Source organism: Glycine max, chromosome 15, assembly GCF_000004515.6.
Source record: "Glycine max cultivar Williams 82 chromosome 15, Glycine_max_v4.0, whole genome shotgun sequence".
Taxonomy (NCBI): domain Eukaryota; kingdom Viridiplantae; phylum Streptophyta; class Magnoliopsida; order Fabales; family Fabaceae; genus Glycine; species Glycine max.
The window spans coordinates 44305653-44326402 of NC_038251.2; the positions used below are offsets into that span (position 1 = coordinate 44305653).

Genomic DNA, 20750 nt, shown 5'->3' on the forward strand with positions numbered 1-20750 from the left:
ATTCAAGTTTTAAGATAAATAGAAAAATAAATGTTTAAGGAATTATAAAAAAAAATTCTTTATTTTTGTTTTAAAATATTATAATTAACTGTTTTTAAATGTTTATAAATAATTTTAAACAATATAATTCTAATAAATTTTATTTTATTTAATTATTTTTTTCCAAAAGAAATGTAAAAAATTTATCAGAAAAAAAATTCAAATGTTAAAAATATTAAGTGTGCTGCTAATTTTATCAAACATTATTAAATTAGTTAACCAATAACCTTTCGACTAGTTTTAAACTTTTACCTTATAAGATATAAGTTTTTAGTTAATTTTACAAAACATAGCCTAAGGTTTTTTTCTTAAACAACTTCAAATAACTTATAAAAATAAGTTTGTTTGTAAATTTTTTTTTCTTTTTTATTTTTATCTTCATTAATTTGCCTTGATATATTTTTACCTTTTTGAATATATTAACTAACTTAATAATTAATCTTATCAAATAATTTTATCACAATAAATTAACTTATAAATTTTCTAATGACTTATAAGTTAGTTTGATCAAACACATCCCGATAGTTACTAAAATGAGACATGAATTGGAGTCTAACGAATGAAACTTATTTTTTTTTCACTTTCTTAATTAAATATTTATTTTTCTCTCGGATATACAATCACATAGTAATCTAGTATACACACTCTGAGTTGGACACTTTCTAATAATATTATCTATTCTATATAAAAAAACTAAGTCCCTCTTGGACTCCCGCCAACTCCCTTATCTTTTCGCTCCCTCACCTTCTTTTTATTTTATTTTATAAAACCTTACACAATTTTTTCTTTTTCTTTCACCCAACTCTTTTTCTCTTTCCTCTCCCACTTTTTTTTTTATAATTATACAGATTTATATACTTAAACTTGATACATATAAATTTATTTCATAATTTATAATAGCTTATACAATCATAAAAATAAAAAATCATTGTGATTTTATCAGCATGACATTTCATTATTTTAAAATATTTTATATAATATGCTCCGGATTATATAAAAATATGTTATTATATATTAAATGAATGATAAATTGTATAATTACTTATTGCTTATTAGTTTCCATGATTTAATTTTATTATTGTATAATTTCTTTCCTTCACTATTTTTTTGTTGATTTAGTGTATGCATCTAACTTTATAAACACAAATATTAATGGCAATTTTTTAAAATAAATATACAATAAATATATTTTATTACAAAATAATTTTAAATTACTTCATCAATAATATTAAAAATTAAATATTTTTTAAAATTTTAATGATAGAGACCACATGCTTGTTTCAAAGATTTTTTACAAAAAGGTGTAATACCCTAAAGTAGGTTTTTTTAACAAGAACATCACTAAAAAGTTTTTCTATGTTTGTGTTAATTACTATAATCTTATGTGTTTATATATTAAAAGTATCATAAGTGACTTAGATAATACTTATTTGTAATCATTTTTTATTAGGGAATCCTTCATGAATTTGAAGGAGAGTTTGACATAGCTTACCAGATTTTGAGCAAATTAGTATAAACATAGTGTTTTCACTCTATCATTTGCTATACTTGTTTTCTCTTTAAGTTTCTATTCACAAGCTTTGTTAAAACTATTTTGATGTTGGACGATCTTCTTCAAAAGGCTTTCTTTGATGGAGACTATGTTTAATTTTTATTTTTGTCTTCATGTAGAAGACACCAACCTGGTAACCATAACCCGTGCCTCCACAATGTCAACCCAATTTGCTTTTCAGGAGTAGGAGGTGCCAACCCAATTTGCTTCTTCTACAACTCCTACATGTAGGATAATAGTGAATTCAAATGAAGAACTACTATTACCTTATGGTCATGAGAAGTGCTTATGACACTTGCATAACTGTTGTGAAGTCTTTTTATAAGGGACCAATCCAATGCTTACTTAATATCTCATATTCATGACTTTTGTGATATGTATGCAGTCTACTCATATAATAGCCTTAATGCATTATTGTCATCCAAGTTAACAATAATACTTGATTATAGATATTTTTTGAAGAACATTTCATTATTCAATGTCTCACAATCAAGTCCTGCTTGATTTGCCATCAAATGAACTGCCTATTCCAAGAAATTATCATGTTATACAATTAATGACATGATAATTGACATGTCTCATGTATATATAAAATATAAATCAAAGTCACAATACAAATATAATTTGAAATGAATTTGTCAGTTGGGTTATCTCCAACACCAACTCCAGTTGAAACTCAAATTTTAAGGTTGGCAACCTTATCAAATGTATTAAAAAGAGTCTATATTAATGTTAGTTAATCAAATGACAAACAATTAGCTTTTTTTTAGTGATATCTTCATTATTTTTCAAATTTAAATTAAAAAACAAAAATAAATGCAAAACAAAAAGTAAATAGTTGGTAAAAGCAATGTTTCTCACTAGTTTAGATTTGTTTATGCATGCTTCTCACTTAGTAAAGCCTCTTTCTCATTAAAAACTCAATCTATTGAAAGTTGGCTTATTGCATCTTACACCAAATTTGGGTTTCAGAATGAACTTTCCAAAATGCAATGAAAGGTACATGATGCAATAGTAGGAGTGTAGGAAGTAAATGCCTAAAAATTGAACCCTTCAAAAAGTGCCAGATTTTATATATAAGTTTTTCTTTTTGCACCCTATTTTTTCTAACTACACTCTCCTGCCTTTTTGTCAAATTTTATTTCAGTGCCCTGTATACACATGTTTAGTTCTACATTCTAGAAATTAGATTTTGAAATTTACAAACTTTTGAAAATTAATTAAAAAAATGCCACAACAGTCCTGAAAATATAAAATTTGACTTTCAAAATTTAGGTTGTGTTTACTTGTATTTTTATTTCCTATTATAATTTTTTGTTTCACTTGTAAATTATTAATCTGTCACCTTGTTTTCAATTTATTTCTTGTTTTCAAATATTTATATAGGAAGCATGTTGGAAACAAGGTGACAATTTTTAAATTAAAAAGTGAAAACATAAAATAAAAACACAAGTAAGCACCCCCTTAGATTTCAAAAGTCATTTTTATACATTTTAAAAAATACATTTTTGGAATGTAGTCAAGAAGATGAACTACAATAATAAATGGATCAGCATTCATTTGAGAATGCTAAGAGCTAGAACACAAACTTGTTGGACCTAAAGATGAATGAAGCGTTGGACCCTTAATAATGTTTTGATGATAACAAAGAGGATTAAATTTTGAAAAGAAACTAATGTTTGTTACTTGTGCGAAATTCGAATGTTTTTGGACTCTTAAGCATCCACACAACATATAATATAACTTTGTGATTACTTAGATATATTTTTGTTTATGTATGAAAGCATCCAATGTTTGTTAACAAAGTCGTTCAATGTTTTTCTAGATAAGCGTCATGAAGTGTCCATTCACTCTTTTTTAAACGCGTCCATCCTTTTTGACCTTTTGAAGAAAAAGGATTATTTGAGAAAACTAAATACGCCAATGGGTTTGTATGAAACTATTTATCAGGTACGAATTATTTTAGCCATGTACGATGCCTTCTATTTGTTCGTTTGCCTACTTGTTGGAGGCACCACATTTAGGGGTGGGTATATGAACCGCTTGTTTTCCAATCTACCAAGTTCATATTTTAGATAGGCCGAATAAGCCCAATCCTTCAACTAAATGGGCTTTATTTTTAGGTTCATATCCAGTCTCTCAAAGTCCGCGAGTAACAAACTGGTCTGCAAGCACGCATTGTAATATGAAAAAAAATTAAAAAACACAAATTCTATCAAATTAGAATAATCTTTTTAGTTTCTTTAAGCTAAATTCTATATCAAACTAAAATATACAAGTTACCAAGTACTAAAATTTGTAACTAAAAATCTAAATATGCCAAGATTTATAACATCAAAATTCAAAACTTCTAAATTAAATATCAAGGTCTTAACATAGCATTACTGGCACATCTTAACAAAAGCATAAAGTCTTAATGTTATATCAGTAGTCCAAAATACAAATACACATGAAATGCAAATATAAAAGTTTCAATGTCTTAACAATTTAAAAGACCAAATACACACAATCAAATATGAAAGTGCTAGTGTCTTAAAAACAAATATAAAACATAGTTAAGTTCAAATATAATCAGGCAAATTGCCCTAATGGGGCTCCTTTTAGAAAGTATTTCCCACAATGAGTTTGTTTCAAAACAATTTACAACATGAGTTTGTTAGTTTACGTAAAATACATGCAAACCGCCAGTGTTACTGGCGAGAAGCCCCTGTGTGCAACACGTGGCGAAAACGTTACTGTCACAGGTGGAATAGCCAGTGGTCTCGCTGCTTGTGCTGACGATATAGCCGTGCACTGGATGTAGCCAGTTTGACTAGCGATTTTCGTGCAGGGTACATGCCTAGCTTGTAGAGCAGCAGCGTTACGCGACAAGTTTTTTTTCAGAGTAAAGGGTTGTCGCCATTATGACTGGCAAGAAGCGCAGTGCAGAGGGTCTCGCCATTACAACTGGCGAGAAGCTTTCCCTATAAAAGCCATTGGAATGCATTTTTGAAAAGCCTGGCAGGAAATGAAAATTTAGAGAAACTTAGCAAAAAAATTGTTGATTATTAACAGCTTATAAGCTGGTACCTATTCAAATAAAGTGAAACGACATATTTATTACTTTTTGTTATAAAAAAAATCAAAACTCCACAATTATCAACTCCAACGTTTGCAATTTCACTGGCAGGAAGTGAGCATGAATTATTCTTTGAAACGAAAAAGCTGCAAAACATTGAGATGGGAATATTCGTTACCTGTTTGTTGCAAATTGGTGGATGAATGAGTGTTGTCTCTCTTGCCATCTTTTTCCATCTCTTCTCTTTCTCTTACGATTTTTCAAAAGAAAGAGAACTGAACCCGTACAGGTAAGTAGTATTTGTTTTTCTACCGAAGATCTTAGGACCTTTAAAGCCCAATACTATTGGGCCTACAAATAATGCTTTTATATATGTATTCGTTAATTGTCCATCAAAATTTGCAGATGTGAGTTTTTAATTGGGTTAGATATTTCACTTTTAATTAATATTTTTATTTTATACTTAATTTTAGTATAATAGTTAGACCAAAAATAAAAAAATTATAATAATTTTTGATTGTTTAAAATTATGAAAACATGCAATGGGGTGATGTCACAGTTGGCTAGTTATCCTGAGTTTGAGCCTCTCTCACCCTAATGTTTTTATAAGAGATATTTTTCCCCGGTAATCAGGAGAGTCTCTTTGATCTCCTGCATCAAATTCATAGTTTCTGGACTTTATTTACTTATTTTGGCTCTTGACAAAAAAACCCATACTGTACAAATTTTGATTCTTTCGAAAACAGCTAGGAATGGAATAAAATTGACTATTCCAAATCTCAATCACCTTTCTCTACTCGCAAATAAGGTTAGCACGCGATTCTGATTCTCTTTTTCTTTCTCTTCTCTCGGATCCTAAATCATGTCGTGTTTTCCCCTGTTTTACTCGGTATCTGCTGAATGCTAGTATCTTGCTTTAGTTGCGTATGTTTTTTCATTTTTTTGCGTCCCTGTAAAAGCCATTAATGGCGAGACCCTCTGCACCGCGTAGGAAATGATTTTCGCATTTTGGGAAAGCTTCTCGCCCGTCGTAATGCTGACAACCCTGTACTCTGAAAAAAGTCTGTCACGTAAAGTTGCTGCTCTGCAAGCTAGGTCTATACCCTGCACGAAAATCGCCAATCAAACTGGCTACATCAAGTGCATGGCTATATCACCAGTACAAGTAGCGAGACCACTAGCTATTCTGCTAGTGGCAGTGACGTTTTCGTCACGTGTTGCCCGCAGGGACCTCTCGCCAGTAACACTGGCAGTTTACATGTATTTTACATAAAATAACAGACCCATGTTGTAAATTATTTTAAAACATACTCATTGTGGGAAATACTTTCTAAAAGGAGCCCCATTAGAGCAATTTGCCACTATAATCAAGATAAAGGCAAGTTTTATGGTAAAACAATACTATATGATGCTAAATGTTGGGCCTTAAAAGGCCAACATGAGAGAAAAGTGGGAGTTGTAGGAATGAGGTTGTTAAGATGGATGTGTGGTCATGTAAGACAAGATATAATACATAATGATGTTATATGAGAGAAGAATGGTGTAGCACCCATTGCAAAAAGATGACAAAAAATTAGTTAAGGTGGTTTGGGCATGTACAAAAAAGGCCAAAAGAGACATCATTTAGAAAAGTGGATGACATGATTTTTAGCTTAGGGAAAATGGAAAGAGGAAAACCGAAAAGGACAATGGAAGAACTCATCAAGGGAGACTTGAGACTTAACAATATTTCTAGAACCTTAATTTTCAACCGTACCGAATGACGTTATATGATCTATGTAGTCAATCTCACCTAGTGAGGTAAGGTTTTGTTGTTGTTGTATAGTGACTTTCCCCGTAATAGCATATGTAATGACATTTTTAAATTAATGAAAAGAATCATTTCCATTATTGACAAGATCATTTGTTAGAGAAAATAAATTACATTAAAACTTATTGCATGTTTTTCTATTTTAAATGAAATATTTTGGATTATGTTATAATAAGTAATAATGATTAGTGGTAAAGAATCAACCGTATAATAAATTTCACTTAACAACATTTTTAATTAATTCCAAATATTCTACTTGTTCTATCTTTTATATTGAATCATAAAGCATAATATTTCGATAACTTTCCAAACATAAAAATAATATGCATGCTTTCTATCATTTTGATTTAATCCATTTAAAAAAACTCAATTTGATTTAATATTCAGATATTATTCTAGTATAATGATTCTTTTTGTTGTTTTAGTTGGCAATAATCGGCCTTGAATTGAAGGAAACATTCATTCAAAAAGGTATAGGTGGGACTCAATAATTAATATAGCATTTGTTTAAATATTTAATTTTTTAAAACAATTAAATTACTTAGAGTAGGCTTTTCTTTTGTTAGAGTTGACTTGACTAACCCTAAATATTCTTATATGGATGAAACGAATCATGGTGACACCTCCCACAAGCAGAGATACAAACAATAAGAGGTGTCACCTTGACTAACACCTCATAAATTCTATGTAACCAAAATCACCCAAAACCAACAAATATTTTTAGAAAAGCTCCATCGGTTGCATTTTTTAATTTTCTAAAAAAACCCATTTTTGTAAAAAAAATCTTTCTATCATAAATTCTCTTACAAAAAGATCATACATATGGTATCTTTCATCTATTGGACAATGCAATGAGTTTTCCTATGAGAAAAACCTTAATACACTCTTTTCAAAATAGATTTAAGTTATTCAGATGATTATATTTACTGTCTTTTTGAATGTTGTGTTGCATTTAATGTGAAATAGGAATAACTCTAATAGTAACTTTGGTTTTGATACAAGCTAAACAAGAAAAGTAAGTTAACTTGTCAAAACTAGTATCAAAGTAGTTAAATAAAAGAAGATAGAATGAGCCTAACTTGCATCAAGAAAGAGAGAAAAAAACATTTTGGTATAAATTGATACTGCCACCATTGGTGTTTGACTCTCTCCCCTCAACTTTTGGTGATTTGATATCCCATACATTTAATGCACATCAAAAGAGTAAGAAGCCTATTTCTCAAGGACATCTTATCAAAGTTCCATTAGAAGAATACTCAAGAGCCACGAAGAACAAAGTTACAAATGCTGAAAATATTCTAGCATGCTCTTTGTTACTGGATGATCTCTAAAATGCCATGAGCTGTCATATCCTTTGTATTCACAAAGTTATTTGTATTCAATGGTTAACTTGTAAACATTCACTTTGTGAGCAATCTTTCGAAGACATAGCTTCATAAAAGCCTATAAAGGCTTAGTGAAATAAATAATATTTGGGTAGTTATCTTGGGTTAAGATAATGTTGTTGTAAAACCTAAAGAGGTTTAGAGAATACTTGGTTGGTGTTATAAGTAGTTTGCTTAATTAGTGAAAATCCTTCAACTAGAAGAGATTAAACGTAGCTCTTGTTATAGAGTGAACCCGGATCTATCCTTGAATATTTTATCTCCCTATCATTTTTATTTCTCACACTTAACATTTGTAGACAATCTGTTTTTGAAAGTGCTTTGAACAAAAGAAAACCTTTTTGTATGCGAAAAAGTTTTAAAATACACAACACATAATTAAAGCCCCCATTCTTGTGCATTCTCTTTTTTATTTTAAGACTACAAATTGGGCCATAATGAAGATCAAAGTTAGTATCTAATGGTTGCTGATCTTCCATAGCAATCTAGCTTGAGTCAAAATTAATTTGAAGAAACTCTTATCATTTTAATGTTGAAGACTTTATTTTAATTCATCAAACTTAGATCAGTAAGAGATGCTACATGGCACCATACATCTTTTTAATGATGAAGAGTTTATTTTAATATATTTCAAAGGTCTTATATTTAATTTGTTTTGGAAAGTACTTGCGAAATTTTAATTTTTTTTGTATTTACTAATATAGCACAATCACATTATATATAACATTGTCTCATCATGCAATAAGAAAAGTAATTAAATAGTATTGTGCATTAAGACAATCTCATTAGCAATCTAACTAATAAATCTCCAAGTGTGCCCCCACAAGGAAATAAATCTAATAGTATATAAAACTTATTTCCTAGCTAGTCATACCTAAAAATAGAAAAAGGAATGACTAGAAATTAGATCTCGATAAGTCCACCACCAATATGTCCCAAACCAAAAGGCCACCTCTCACCATCTTGTATGGTAAGATCTACATTTAGGGCGAAACCAGACATGAATATTAGGTGGGGAGGGGTAACATACTCAAAGCTAGAAATATCTTAGAAGTCTCATAAACAATATAAAAATAAGAGGAGAAAAAATATTTACTAAGAATTGAATAGAAAAAGAAAATATTTGTTTGTTAGTGAGTCTCAAATTTTAATTGTCAAATCCGTTCATAATTGAGCTTATTTCATTTGCAGATGTTAATAAATAGGGTCCCTCTATAATATGTGAAATCGAGAATTAGTCACTCAAAAAGTTTTGTCTTATTTCAATTCTTCTGTTCATCCAATATGTTAATTCTGTTAGTAAATTCCGTATGTTTATCTAGTATTTTAACATGCACCAACACCATTTTTTTAAATTGTTATACAAATGCCTTGATAGAATTTGTGTTCAATCTCATTTACCACGCAAACAGATTTACTAATGAAGTTAACGTACCGGATGAACAATATATGTTAAAATTTCAGAGAGAAAAAAAATACGTTTCCTTAATAAATAGTTTTAGTTCTCAAATTAGTGTAGGGGGGAGACAAATAAAATCTTGTAAATGTAATCATTTATTGGCTTTAAGATATTAACAACAAATAAAAAAATAAAAATAAATACTATTCAAATATATTTTACTAAAAAGAAAAAAGGAATACAATTATCATAAAAAAAAACATGTTAAAAGAGAATAGAATATTTATCCAAAAGGATAAAGTATTATTATCACCAAAATAGAGGCTATAAAAGGAGAATGAAATCTTTTATACAAAAAGAGAATAAAATATTGTATAAGAAAATAAAATATTACTTAAATATCAGATAAAATAAAATAATTATGTTAATATTAGTTTATATATATATATATATATATATATATATATGTTAAGATAAATAAATAAAAAATTATGGGTGGACTCCTACAACATTAGTTTTTCCTTACTTATATTAACCAAGAGCGATGTGATTTACTATAGTCTTATCACTTGTTAAGGTGTCACACGACATGATCATGACAATTAAACAAAAGAAACACAGTAATAAACTTATTATTTATAAAGAAAGATAACTTTACTTAAAACGCAACATAACATGTAAGAAAAATAAATCAAATAGCATAGAAAGAAGTAGGTAAAAAACATCGATAGACAATTTGTATTTCTTAAACAATTCATTTACATTTAGATAGATACCAGCACAACACTTAATACTATGCCATAAGATGTAGACTTAACTTGAAGGAAATTTTCTCCATTTAATTTACCAACATAGATATATCCCTTAACACAATACCATTACATACCCATTGTGAGATTCTATATGATTAATCCTATGGAGGTTTAAGGATTTGTCAAAATAGTTGGTTGTGGGTATTAACATAACACCATAAGGCTTGCAATTGTGTTAACCTATGTTGAATTTGTTGCCTACCTATTCTCAAGTCCATTCAACTTTACCCCCTGCTAGTTCTTTAAACAATCGATTGAGATCCCATAAAACAATAACAACTTAAGTGTCTAGTCAATGTTTTTTTTGCATCATGTATGAATGTGCATGTCATTCCACATTTATTCAAGATTTTTAACACTATACATATACACTTTTCATCAAATCTTTACTATTCAAGTTTCACCTTCCTAAATAATAACTGTTATGGAAGTGATGAAGAACAACCAAGAACAGCAGCAGAAAATGCAGCAGACTAGAAATGTCATACACACAAAATTGTGCAGCAAAGGTGAAAGAGAGAAGAATTAGAAAGAACACACACAGAATTACGTGGTTCACCTTGAGTAAGGCTACATCCACGGGAGGGAAAAACAAAAAGCTTTTTATTATGGTTGCAGTATACAAGTGGAAGCTTTTCCTCTATCGAAAATACAGGGTATCCTTGCCTTATATAGGCAGAGGACAAAAACAGAAAAAAAAAATAACAGAATAAACTTCCATATGGATTTTAGTCACAACCCAACAATTCACCACCTTGAACTAACATCCATATAGGACACAAACTACTCCCTCCAAACACTCATGATCTTATCCCCAGCAGTCAACATTGAGCAAGCTTAAGCAGTGATCAAACTTGCTCTTTGGAACTGGCTTTGTGAACATATCAGCCGGATTGTGCAGAGTGCTGATCTTATGAACTTTGATTCTTCTTTCTGACCGAATGAAGTGATATCTAACATCTATATTCTTGGTTCTATCATGATGAACCTGATCCTTGGCCAAGCATATAGCATTAAGGCTGTCACAGTAGATGTTAGCATATTCTTGATTAATTCTGAGATCATTTATCAGACCTCTCAGCCAAATTCCTTCCTTTGCAGCTTCAGTAAGAGCCATATATTCAGCCTCAGTAGTTGAGAGGGCAACAGAAGGTTGAAGTGTTGCCTTCCAACTCACCAAGCAGCCACCAAGGGTGTAAGCATACCCTATTAGTGACCTTCTCTTGACCAGATCAACAGAAAAATCTGTATCAGAATAGCTAGTGAGGCAGCAATCTGGGTGAGATCCATAGATCAAACCTACATCTGCAATCCCTTTAAGATATCTGAAAATTCTCTTCACAGCCTTCCAATGTTCCTTCTGAGGTTGGTTTAAGAACCTACTAACCATGCTAACAGCATAAGCAAGGTCAGGTCTGGTGCAGACCATGGCATACATGAGATTGCCAACAACACTTGAGTATGGAACCTTTGACATATAGTCACTACTAGAAAATACACTTTCAACATCGGTTATTTAGAACATTCTACATCGGTTCTAAAACCGATGTTGAATGTATGAATGTTAACATCGGTTTTGGAGAATCGATGTTAACATACATATGACAACATCGGTTCTCCAAATACCCGATGTTAAACACAATTAACAACAGCAAAAAAAGTGTAGGCATGATGAACGTTGACATCGGTTTTCCAGTAAAATCGATGTAAATATGTTAGTTTAACATCGATTTTCTAGAAAAACCGATGTTAATATATGCCCTTAACATCAGTTTTGCTAGAAAACCGATGTCAACGTTGATGATGCATACACTTATTTGGTGTAGTTCTTTGTGTATAACATCGGTTAATTATAAATAACCGATGTTAATATTCAAATATTCACATCGGTTATTGATAATTAACCGATGTTAATGTACACTAGTTAACATCGGTTTTCTACAGATAACCGATGTTAAATTACAAACGCTGACATCGGTTATACACAAAAAACCGATGTTAATATACAAACGTTAACATCGGTTTTCTATTATAAACGATGTTGGTTATGATATTAACATCGGTTTTTGTTAATAACCGATGTTGTTTTCAAATATTTTTTTATATATACTTTCTGTTTTTACAGTAAACCCAAAATTGTACCTGTCAAATGCAATTTCAGAAGGTCCAATTCACAGCAAATAAACATTTTATTCTGCTTTCAAGCAGTTTTAATGATAATAAACATCAAATAATTGATTTATATATTATAAAGAAATATCAACAAATGAATTGAATGTTCATGTTACATAGAAAATGTAAAAAATGTCAAAAATGTTAAAAAATGTCCCTAAATCCTAGGCCTGATCTCTAATTCGGAGATAAAATTATGCCCACTGGATCCGCAATGCTTTTAATCTCTCAGGCTCCAATGGTATAGGGTCGTTAAAATACTGCATGATTAAATAAATCATATTAAGTTAATAATGTAATACAAATTATAAATAAATCGATTTTCTTTGAAATAAACTTACCGCTTCCCAATTATTTGTAAAAGTTCCTAAAATGATGGTGGACATTCAGTGCATGACATAGTAGCCGCACTCAGTAGTTCCTTTTTGTCTATTACACTAAATACATAATGAAATTTGGATATTAATTAAACAACTAGGGTACAAACACATAAAGAAATATATATAAGTAGAAGTTTTATGTAAATGACGTACCTTGACGGCAATCCACCTAGCAGGAGCCTTTGATTTAGGCTGTGGAGCATCATCAAGACCCTTGATAGCATTGTTCCATATGAGTAACAATTAAAAACTGGTGTTGTACGTTGAGGTATTACAATGCAAATGTATTGAAAACAACACTAACCTATTAATAATCCCCTTAAGGTAGTTGTCTGGCCTGTTATGCAATGAACAAAACCAGACAACTAAGTGTTCCTTGGACAGGATGACCACCATCTGCCAGTGTCCGCTGCAGTGGAACCTAAAATGGGTTAGTACATTAGTAAACATTAATTAAATTTTGTTATTTTGTGACTTACCCATTTAGGTAGGCTCCAAGATACACATTGCGTTGTGAACTCTGCATCCAACTCTTTATGTAACTTTTAGATTCAAACTGCGATTGCCCAGACCTTGAATGGACTGAGGCTCGAGGAATCCATAGATATCAGAATTCCCCGCTCGCATACATGTTTCAGTGAGATGCCTGTTTATGTTAAGTCAAAGTTAAATATTTATGAATTGAAAGCCATAACTTAGGTAAATAAAAGCCTTTTATATAAAGACTTACAGAATCCACAACTGTAACACTGATATGCTGAGACATTGACCACCGTGTGCGATTTCGGAGAGGTCTTCGTGCTTTATGTACAGGGGGAAATCTGGATTAACGACCCCGAACACGGTGGCATCCCATCTAACCTGATAAGGCCTCAAGAAAAGCTCTGGGATGGTCAATGTCATCAGATAAAGCGGATCATCGACCTCCGGATCGGGCTTCGGAGGTGGTTTTGGCGGAGACACACTACCTGTTCATGAAACAAAGTTAAATAGCCTAATTTGAAAAGAAGAAACATATAGTAAGGACAATAAGTACCTGCTGTGATAAAGACTTGACCAGATGTGTCGGCCAAGCAAGGAAGGTGTGAAGTGCCTGCCCCACTAAGGAAACCTCATCAGTGGGTACAGGAACTGGAGCATCTGCATCTCTAACCTCCTCCACACTCACCTTTACTTGGCCAGCAACAAAGGAGTGTTATGAACAACAGTGGATCCCTCATAAACTCTCCCGATGGCAACCAGGCGGGCAGGATCTGCTTCTATGTACAAGCCGCACCTGTCAGAGTCACCGTCTCAGGATCGTTTCCTGAGGGATCAACACAACTCCCCTTTGTGCTCACTCGAGGACCGGAGGGACAGACCAACCAGAGGCTCAGGAGGCTGCAATCCTGAGATTGCATCTGCGACTGAAGTGGCTGAAGGATGCCATGACCTGCCTCGTCACTTTCTCTGTGATGGACTCCTCTAGCTGGTCCCTGATCTGCTGGGTCAGCTGCTGTAATTCGTCAGGAGGCAGGGAGGAAGCGCTGCGGGACGTCCGTGGAGCCGATCCAAAGTATTGCTTGATGGTGACACCGGCTCCAGCAGCACGGACACGTCCAGGGTGCTCTGGACGTCCAATAGCAGCGGCCAGAACATCCTGACGTCCATGGGGGACGAACGATCCCTGTGTGGCCTGCTCCTCAAACGAATCCTGCACAGAAAACACACAGTGGTACATGGCATTCTCAAAATATTCAAACATAATTGTAATGGTTAGTTGAACATGACTTACAATCTTCTCAGCGATTTCCTTTGCGGCCTCAGTCGTCATCTCCCCTGTCTTCTTCGTGCGGGCCATCTTCCACTTCACGTGGCGTCTGACCGGGGATGGAGGGTCGATGACGCCATCAACGCTTCCTGACTGTGCAGCTTCCTGCATCTTCTTCTTGGTCTTCTCAGCCAGGAGCTTCTGCTCCAAATAATCATAACCCCCACGAGACAAAACGTGGGGGCAGTATTCTGCTTCTGGATGGCCTGTGCCTTCATGCGCACATCCTGAAAAAATTAAACAATAATGTTTGAAATGGGTAGAATGAAGTATAACAACATCATGTTTAATATGAAAAACAACTTAAATGGCAAAGGAACATACCTCCCAAGAAGGGTCTCTGCGAGTCTGGCAAAACTGGGCCCACTTTTCCTTGCTGATGCGTATTTGTCACAGACAGTGTCCTCGACACCGTCCTGATCGGCTGCAAGGGCCCATTTCCTCGTGAGGTCTGATTTAAACTGCCTCCATCTCTCCCCCACGGTCTGTAGTAACTTCCTTTTCGTCCTACTGTCAGAAGCCTCTGGGATATCAAATTCCGCCTGACAACATGAAACAAAGTTTATTTGTTACAATAATGAAATTTTTTGGCTATTAATTACACACAATCAAATAAGAAAAGAGAAATACCTGAATATCCTCCCAAATCAGGTCCTTCTGAGCAGTAGGGACCTCCTTCCAGTTCTCGTAGGTGATGTCCACCTTATCACGTGCCACAATCCCCAAATATGTTCTTAATTTCTTCTTGTGGGGACCGTCGGCCTTCCCTGTAGCAGGATCAACATGCACCACTGGTCTCTCAACACCAGGTGGTCTAGTGGACAACGATCGTAGGCGTGAGGCTTTGCGTGTCCGCTTCACGGCAGACGTCGAAGCCGATGCGTCCGAAGTAGGAGGAGGAGGAGGAGGAGAAGGAGGAGGAGGAGGAGGAGGAGTGGAGGCAGGTGGAGAACCCATGATCTTTTATACAATAACATACAAAATTGGATTAATGAAAAGAGGATTAGTGATAAGTTTTTTTTGGAAGGCAAAAGTATAAGATTATTAAACAAAACCCCACCACATAAGGAGACAAGACAAATTAACCAAAGGACTCTGAAAGATAGGTAGTTGTGCTTTTTAATTGTGATTTCATCCATGTTTTCTTTGATATTGATTTTCTTAGGACTTCATCCATGTTTTGACAGCATTTGATTTTCTTTTTTGCAGAAAAGAAAGAGGGGAACGAGCAACAATTTGAAGGTTGTACATTCAGGAACTAAAGAATTCAAAATAGCTAGTAATAAGAGGGATTTGTTTTTGGGATTTTCTGAGCACCAAGAGCGGCTACGCAAGAAGCTTGCACTTGAGGAGGGAAGGATATTTGCAGCTAATGAACAACTTTCTTAACTATTTGTCCTTCAGATTTTACTGTTTTTTTTTCTTATATGTAAATATAAATAATATAAGGTTATGCCATAGGGACATGGTCATTTTTACCCCTAACAATCTTAGAAGTAAATATAGACCATGTTTTTACGCCATACCCTTATACCATTTATATTTACATATTAGCAAAAAGAAACAGTAAAATCTTAAGGACAAATAGTTAAGAAACTTGTTCATTAGCTGCAAATATCCTTCCCTCCTCAAGTGCAAACTTCTTGCGTAGCCGCTCTTGGTGCTCAGAAAATCCCAAAAACAAATCCCTCTTATTACTAGCTATTTTGAATTCTTTAGTTCCTGAATGTACAACCTTCAAATTGTTGCTCGTTCCCCTCTTTGAGAATGAGGAGGATCTTCATAGGACTTCATCCAGCTGATGTTTGTCGGCAGTTTCATCATCCACCACCCTTTTCTTCTGTGCCTTCTCACGTTCATTGTTGTTAAACCCATATTTATGCCTTCTTCCCTTCATGTCTTGTTTGATCACAACTTTAGCTGAATCTCCCATCTTCAGCATAGTTGAATCTCCTGTCTTATTGTCCAATGCCACATTTTGATGGCCTGTATCTCTTTTGTTCGTATGTTCTACTGCTTCAGCTTCACAATGCATAGAGCAATCAGAATTTTCCAGTCATCACCAAAGGCTTCTGCATCAGCGTTGACACTCTCCACCCTCTTTGGTTTATGCTTCTGTGTTTTCTTCCATGCTTCCTCCTTATAATTCTCAGATTTATTGGAGGTCCCACTAGAAGGATCAGCACCAATCCGTGCCTGTTCCTCCTCTACCAGCTCAATATCTTTCGTTTCACCTTTGCTTTTGAAAACTACACTGTAATTTACAAAACAAAAGTTGAAAGGAAAGATATTGACCTGATAGACGAGGAAGAAGCACAGATTGGTGGTGATCGTTCTAGTGCAACCTCGAATAAAGCTGAGATTTATAACGAGGAGGCACGAAAGAAAACACAGAAGCATAAACCAAAGAGGGTGGAGAGTGTCAATGCTGATGCAGAAGCCTTTGGTGATCACTCGAAAATTCTGATTGCTTTATGCATTCTGAAGCTGAAGCACTAGAACATACGAAGAAAAGAGATACAGGCCATCAAAGTGTGCATTGGACAATGAGACAGGAGTTTCAACTATGCTGAAGATGGGAGATTCAGCTAAAGTTGTGATAAAACAAGACATGAAGGGAAGAGAGCATAAATATGGGTTTAACAACAATGAACGTGAGAAGCCAGAGAAGAAAAGGGTGGTGGATGATGAAACTGGCGACAAACATCAGCTGGATGAAGTCCTAAGGAGGCAAATTGAAACAAAAAACCGATGCCTCAATCAGAGAAAAATGTAGTTGTCACTTACTAGGTTTGGTGACCTCTGTCTCTGCAGAAAATTACATTAGCCGATGTTAATCAATTCTCCTTCATCATGATCATTTCGATTTGCATGAACGTCGTCAGCTTCTTCTTCTCCGACAACGTTACCAGTGATTTGAGCGGTCAAAGGACTAACATAGGTGTCCATGTATGAATCATCATCTTCTACATTAACACCAACTGTTTTGCCCTGCAGAACCACGCACCACCTTTCATCACAAGGGTCTTGCACGTAAAATACTTGTCTAGCTTGTTCTGCCATGATGAAAGGGTCATTGTGGTAACCAAGTTTCTTTAGATCTACCAGGGTAAATCCTATATCATCGGTGCGCACACCGGTGTTGCTGTCAACCCATTTACATTTGAAAACACATACTGTAAATTTCACATAATTAAGCTCCCAAATTTCATCAATGAACCCAAAGTAAGGGATGGAAGCTACACAGGATTGGCGTCATTGACACTTGCAAAGTGTTGAGATTCAGCCCTTAGGGTGACCCCGCTGTTCTGCATTGTACTTTTGTCATCTTGTGCTTTTGTGTAAAATGAATACCTGTTTATGTCGTATCCTTGCCAGGTTATAACATTTCTTTTAGGCCCATCTGCTAGTTTTCTTAATGTTTCTGAAGCATTCTCATCTCAAAGATTGTATCTTTAAACCAATCACAGAAAGTTTGTTATGCTTTTTCAACGCCCAATTCTTTGACATTTTCGGATTATTCTGTTTGACTAAAGCTTCATGCTTAACTATGTATGGCAAAACTTCATTACTGTTGTTCAAGACATACAAGTGAGCTTGTAACAAATCTTCTACACTTGGAGTGATCACCTGCAGTCCTCTTGAACCCTTACCACCCACTCTGTCATCATGCCGACACTCAGGAAGCCCAACAGCTTTAGCCTTCTCTAAGTATTCTGAACAAAATTCAATGGCTTCTTCTGCAATGTACCTCTCAACAATAGATGCTTCCGGACGATATAGATTCTTTGTATACCCTTTTAAGATCTTCATGTATCGCTCAACCGGGTACATCCACCGTAGATAAACAGGACCACAACATTTGATTTCTCTGACCAGATGCACAATCAAGTGAATCATGATGTCAAAGAAAGCAGGGGGAAAATACATCTCCAACTGGCACAGTATAATTGCGGCCTCATTTTCCAACTCATCAAACATTACTGGATCAATCACTTTGCTACATATAGCATGGAAGAAAAAGCACAGGCGAGTTATCGTGAACCTGACTTTGTTTGGCAAGATGTCTCGTATAGCCACGGCTAACAATTGTTGCATGAGCACGTGACAATCGTGAGACTTTAACCCTACAAGCTTAAGCTCCTTCAACTGCACAAGGCTCTTAATATTTGAAGAGTATCCTTGTGGAACCTTCACCCGACGAAGACACTGACAAAAACTTATCTTCTCCTTCTTGGACAAAGTATGGCAGGCTGGGGGCAAGTAAATTTTCTTCCCATCAGACCTTGGATGCAACTGTGATCTTATACCCATATCAGCTAGATCTTGACGGGTATTCAAGCCATCCTTCGTCTTGCCTTGAATGTTAAGGAGCGTCCCAATCACACTGTCACAAACATTTTTCTCCACATGCATAACATCAATACAATGTCTAACGTCAAGATCACACCAGTACGGAAGATCAAAGAAAATGGACCTCTTCTTCCATATGCAACTCTGACTTTTATCCTTCTTTTGGGTCTTCCCAAATACAGTTTCAGGTGTTGAACCCGCTGATATACCTGCCTCACCAGTCAACGGTATCGGCGCAATATCATGCTCTTGACTTCCATTAAAAGCTTTTCTCAGTCGTCTGTAAGGATGATTGGGTGTTAGAAAGCGGCAATGCCTACTGTAGACTGTTTTTCTCCCATGTTTCAGTTGTATGTAACTTGTATTTTCTTCACAGATGGGGCATGCATGATGACCCTTAACACTGTAACCGCTGAGATTTCCATATGCTGGAAAGTCATTAATGGTACAAAAAAGCATTGCACGCATTTCAAACGTCTCCTTGCGAAACGCATCAAACACTACAACCCCCTCGTCCCACAACTTTCTCAGATCTTCTACCAACGGACTTAGATAAACGTCAATGTCATTTCTTGGCTGTCTTGGGCCCGATATCATCATACACAACATCATGTATTTTCGCTTCATGCACAACCAAGGAGGCTAATTGTAAATTACTAGCAGAACTGGCCATGAACTGTGTTGAGTGCTTAAGGTGCCATATGGATTCATTCCATCACTGGCTAGTCCAAGTCTAAGATTTCTTGGCTCATTCCCGAAATCCGGATACAAACCATCAATCTTCTTCCACTGGAAGCAATCAGCTGGATGACGGACCATTCCATCAGAAATCCTTCCATTTGCATGCCATGTAAGGTCTTTTGCATCGTCCTCGTTAGCAAACAGACGCTTAAACCTTGGAATGATTGGAAGATACCACAAAACCTTCGCTGGGGGGCCCATGTTGGAGTTTTCATCAGAATTGCTTTCCTCTTCATCCTTCACTTTGTACCGTGAAGTCCCACAGACAGGGCATTTGGACATTTCTTGGAATTCATGCCTGTAGAGCATGCAATCATTTGGGCAAGCATGAATCTTCTGATACTCCATACCCATCGGACACAATATCTTTTTCGCCTTATAGTAACTTTTAGGCAGCGTGTTGTCCTCTGGAAGCAGATTGTGCACTACCTGAAGCAGTGAGGTGAAACTTTTGTCACTCCACCCATACCTGGCCTTCATATTAACCAGACTTAACACAACAGACAACAGGGTTAAGGAATTCTTGCAGCCTGCATACAAAGGCTTCTTTGAATCACTCTGTAATCCTTCATACACAGGGGTGTGTGCTTGTTGAAAACACTCTTGTCCAAGGTCACGAATCATGTCTTCCAAGAGATCTCCCATTTCTACATCAAACGGTTCAGATTGGGACCCAGTATGCATGTCAGTCACTTCACCATGCCATATCCACGTCGTGTAATTCTTCTTCATCCCATCACACAATAGATGGTCCCGTATGTCGTCAAGTAGTTGTCGTCTTCCATTCAAACAGTTGATGCAAGGACAATAATATTTTCCTTCTTCATTCGGTCGACCTCTTTCTGAAGCAAATTGCAAGAACTGTTCGACGCCATCCTCATATTCTGGGCTCATGCGACTTGCATTCATCCAACTTCGATCCATCTAAGCAATTCCATGCATGAAAATCTCACTTTTTTATTTATAGGTGTGGCCCTATCCCATTTAGGAAAACTGTCTTTTATGTTAGCTTCAATCGTCAAGGTTACCATTATTTACAAAAATTTGACTAAATTTCGGCAGCATTTCGCATTGGTCTCCAAGTACACGACATGACATCGGTCAAATGAATTTCCCGATAATCAAGTATGCACTCGGAGAACAACTTGAAATGCATTGAACCGAAATTTAATCAAATTAATGAAAATAATAATAACCTTCACGAATGAATCTAACATAAAAATACCAGTCTCCCCAAAC

At 34.9% G+C, this 20750-nt stretch overlaps 1 protein-coding gene across 1 annotated transcript; it reads right to left on the reverse strand.

Annotated features, from left to right (window-relative positions):
- Positions 1–10863: 10863 nt before the first annotated feature.
- Positions 10864–11532, reverse strand: LOC121173557 (secreted RxLR effector protein 161-like). Its single transcript, XM_041009620.1, has one exon. It carries the CDS (start codon positions 11530–11532, stop codon positions 10864–10866), a length of 669 nt encoding a protein of 222 aa, XP_040865554.1.
- Positions 11533–20750: the final 9218 nt, after the last annotated feature.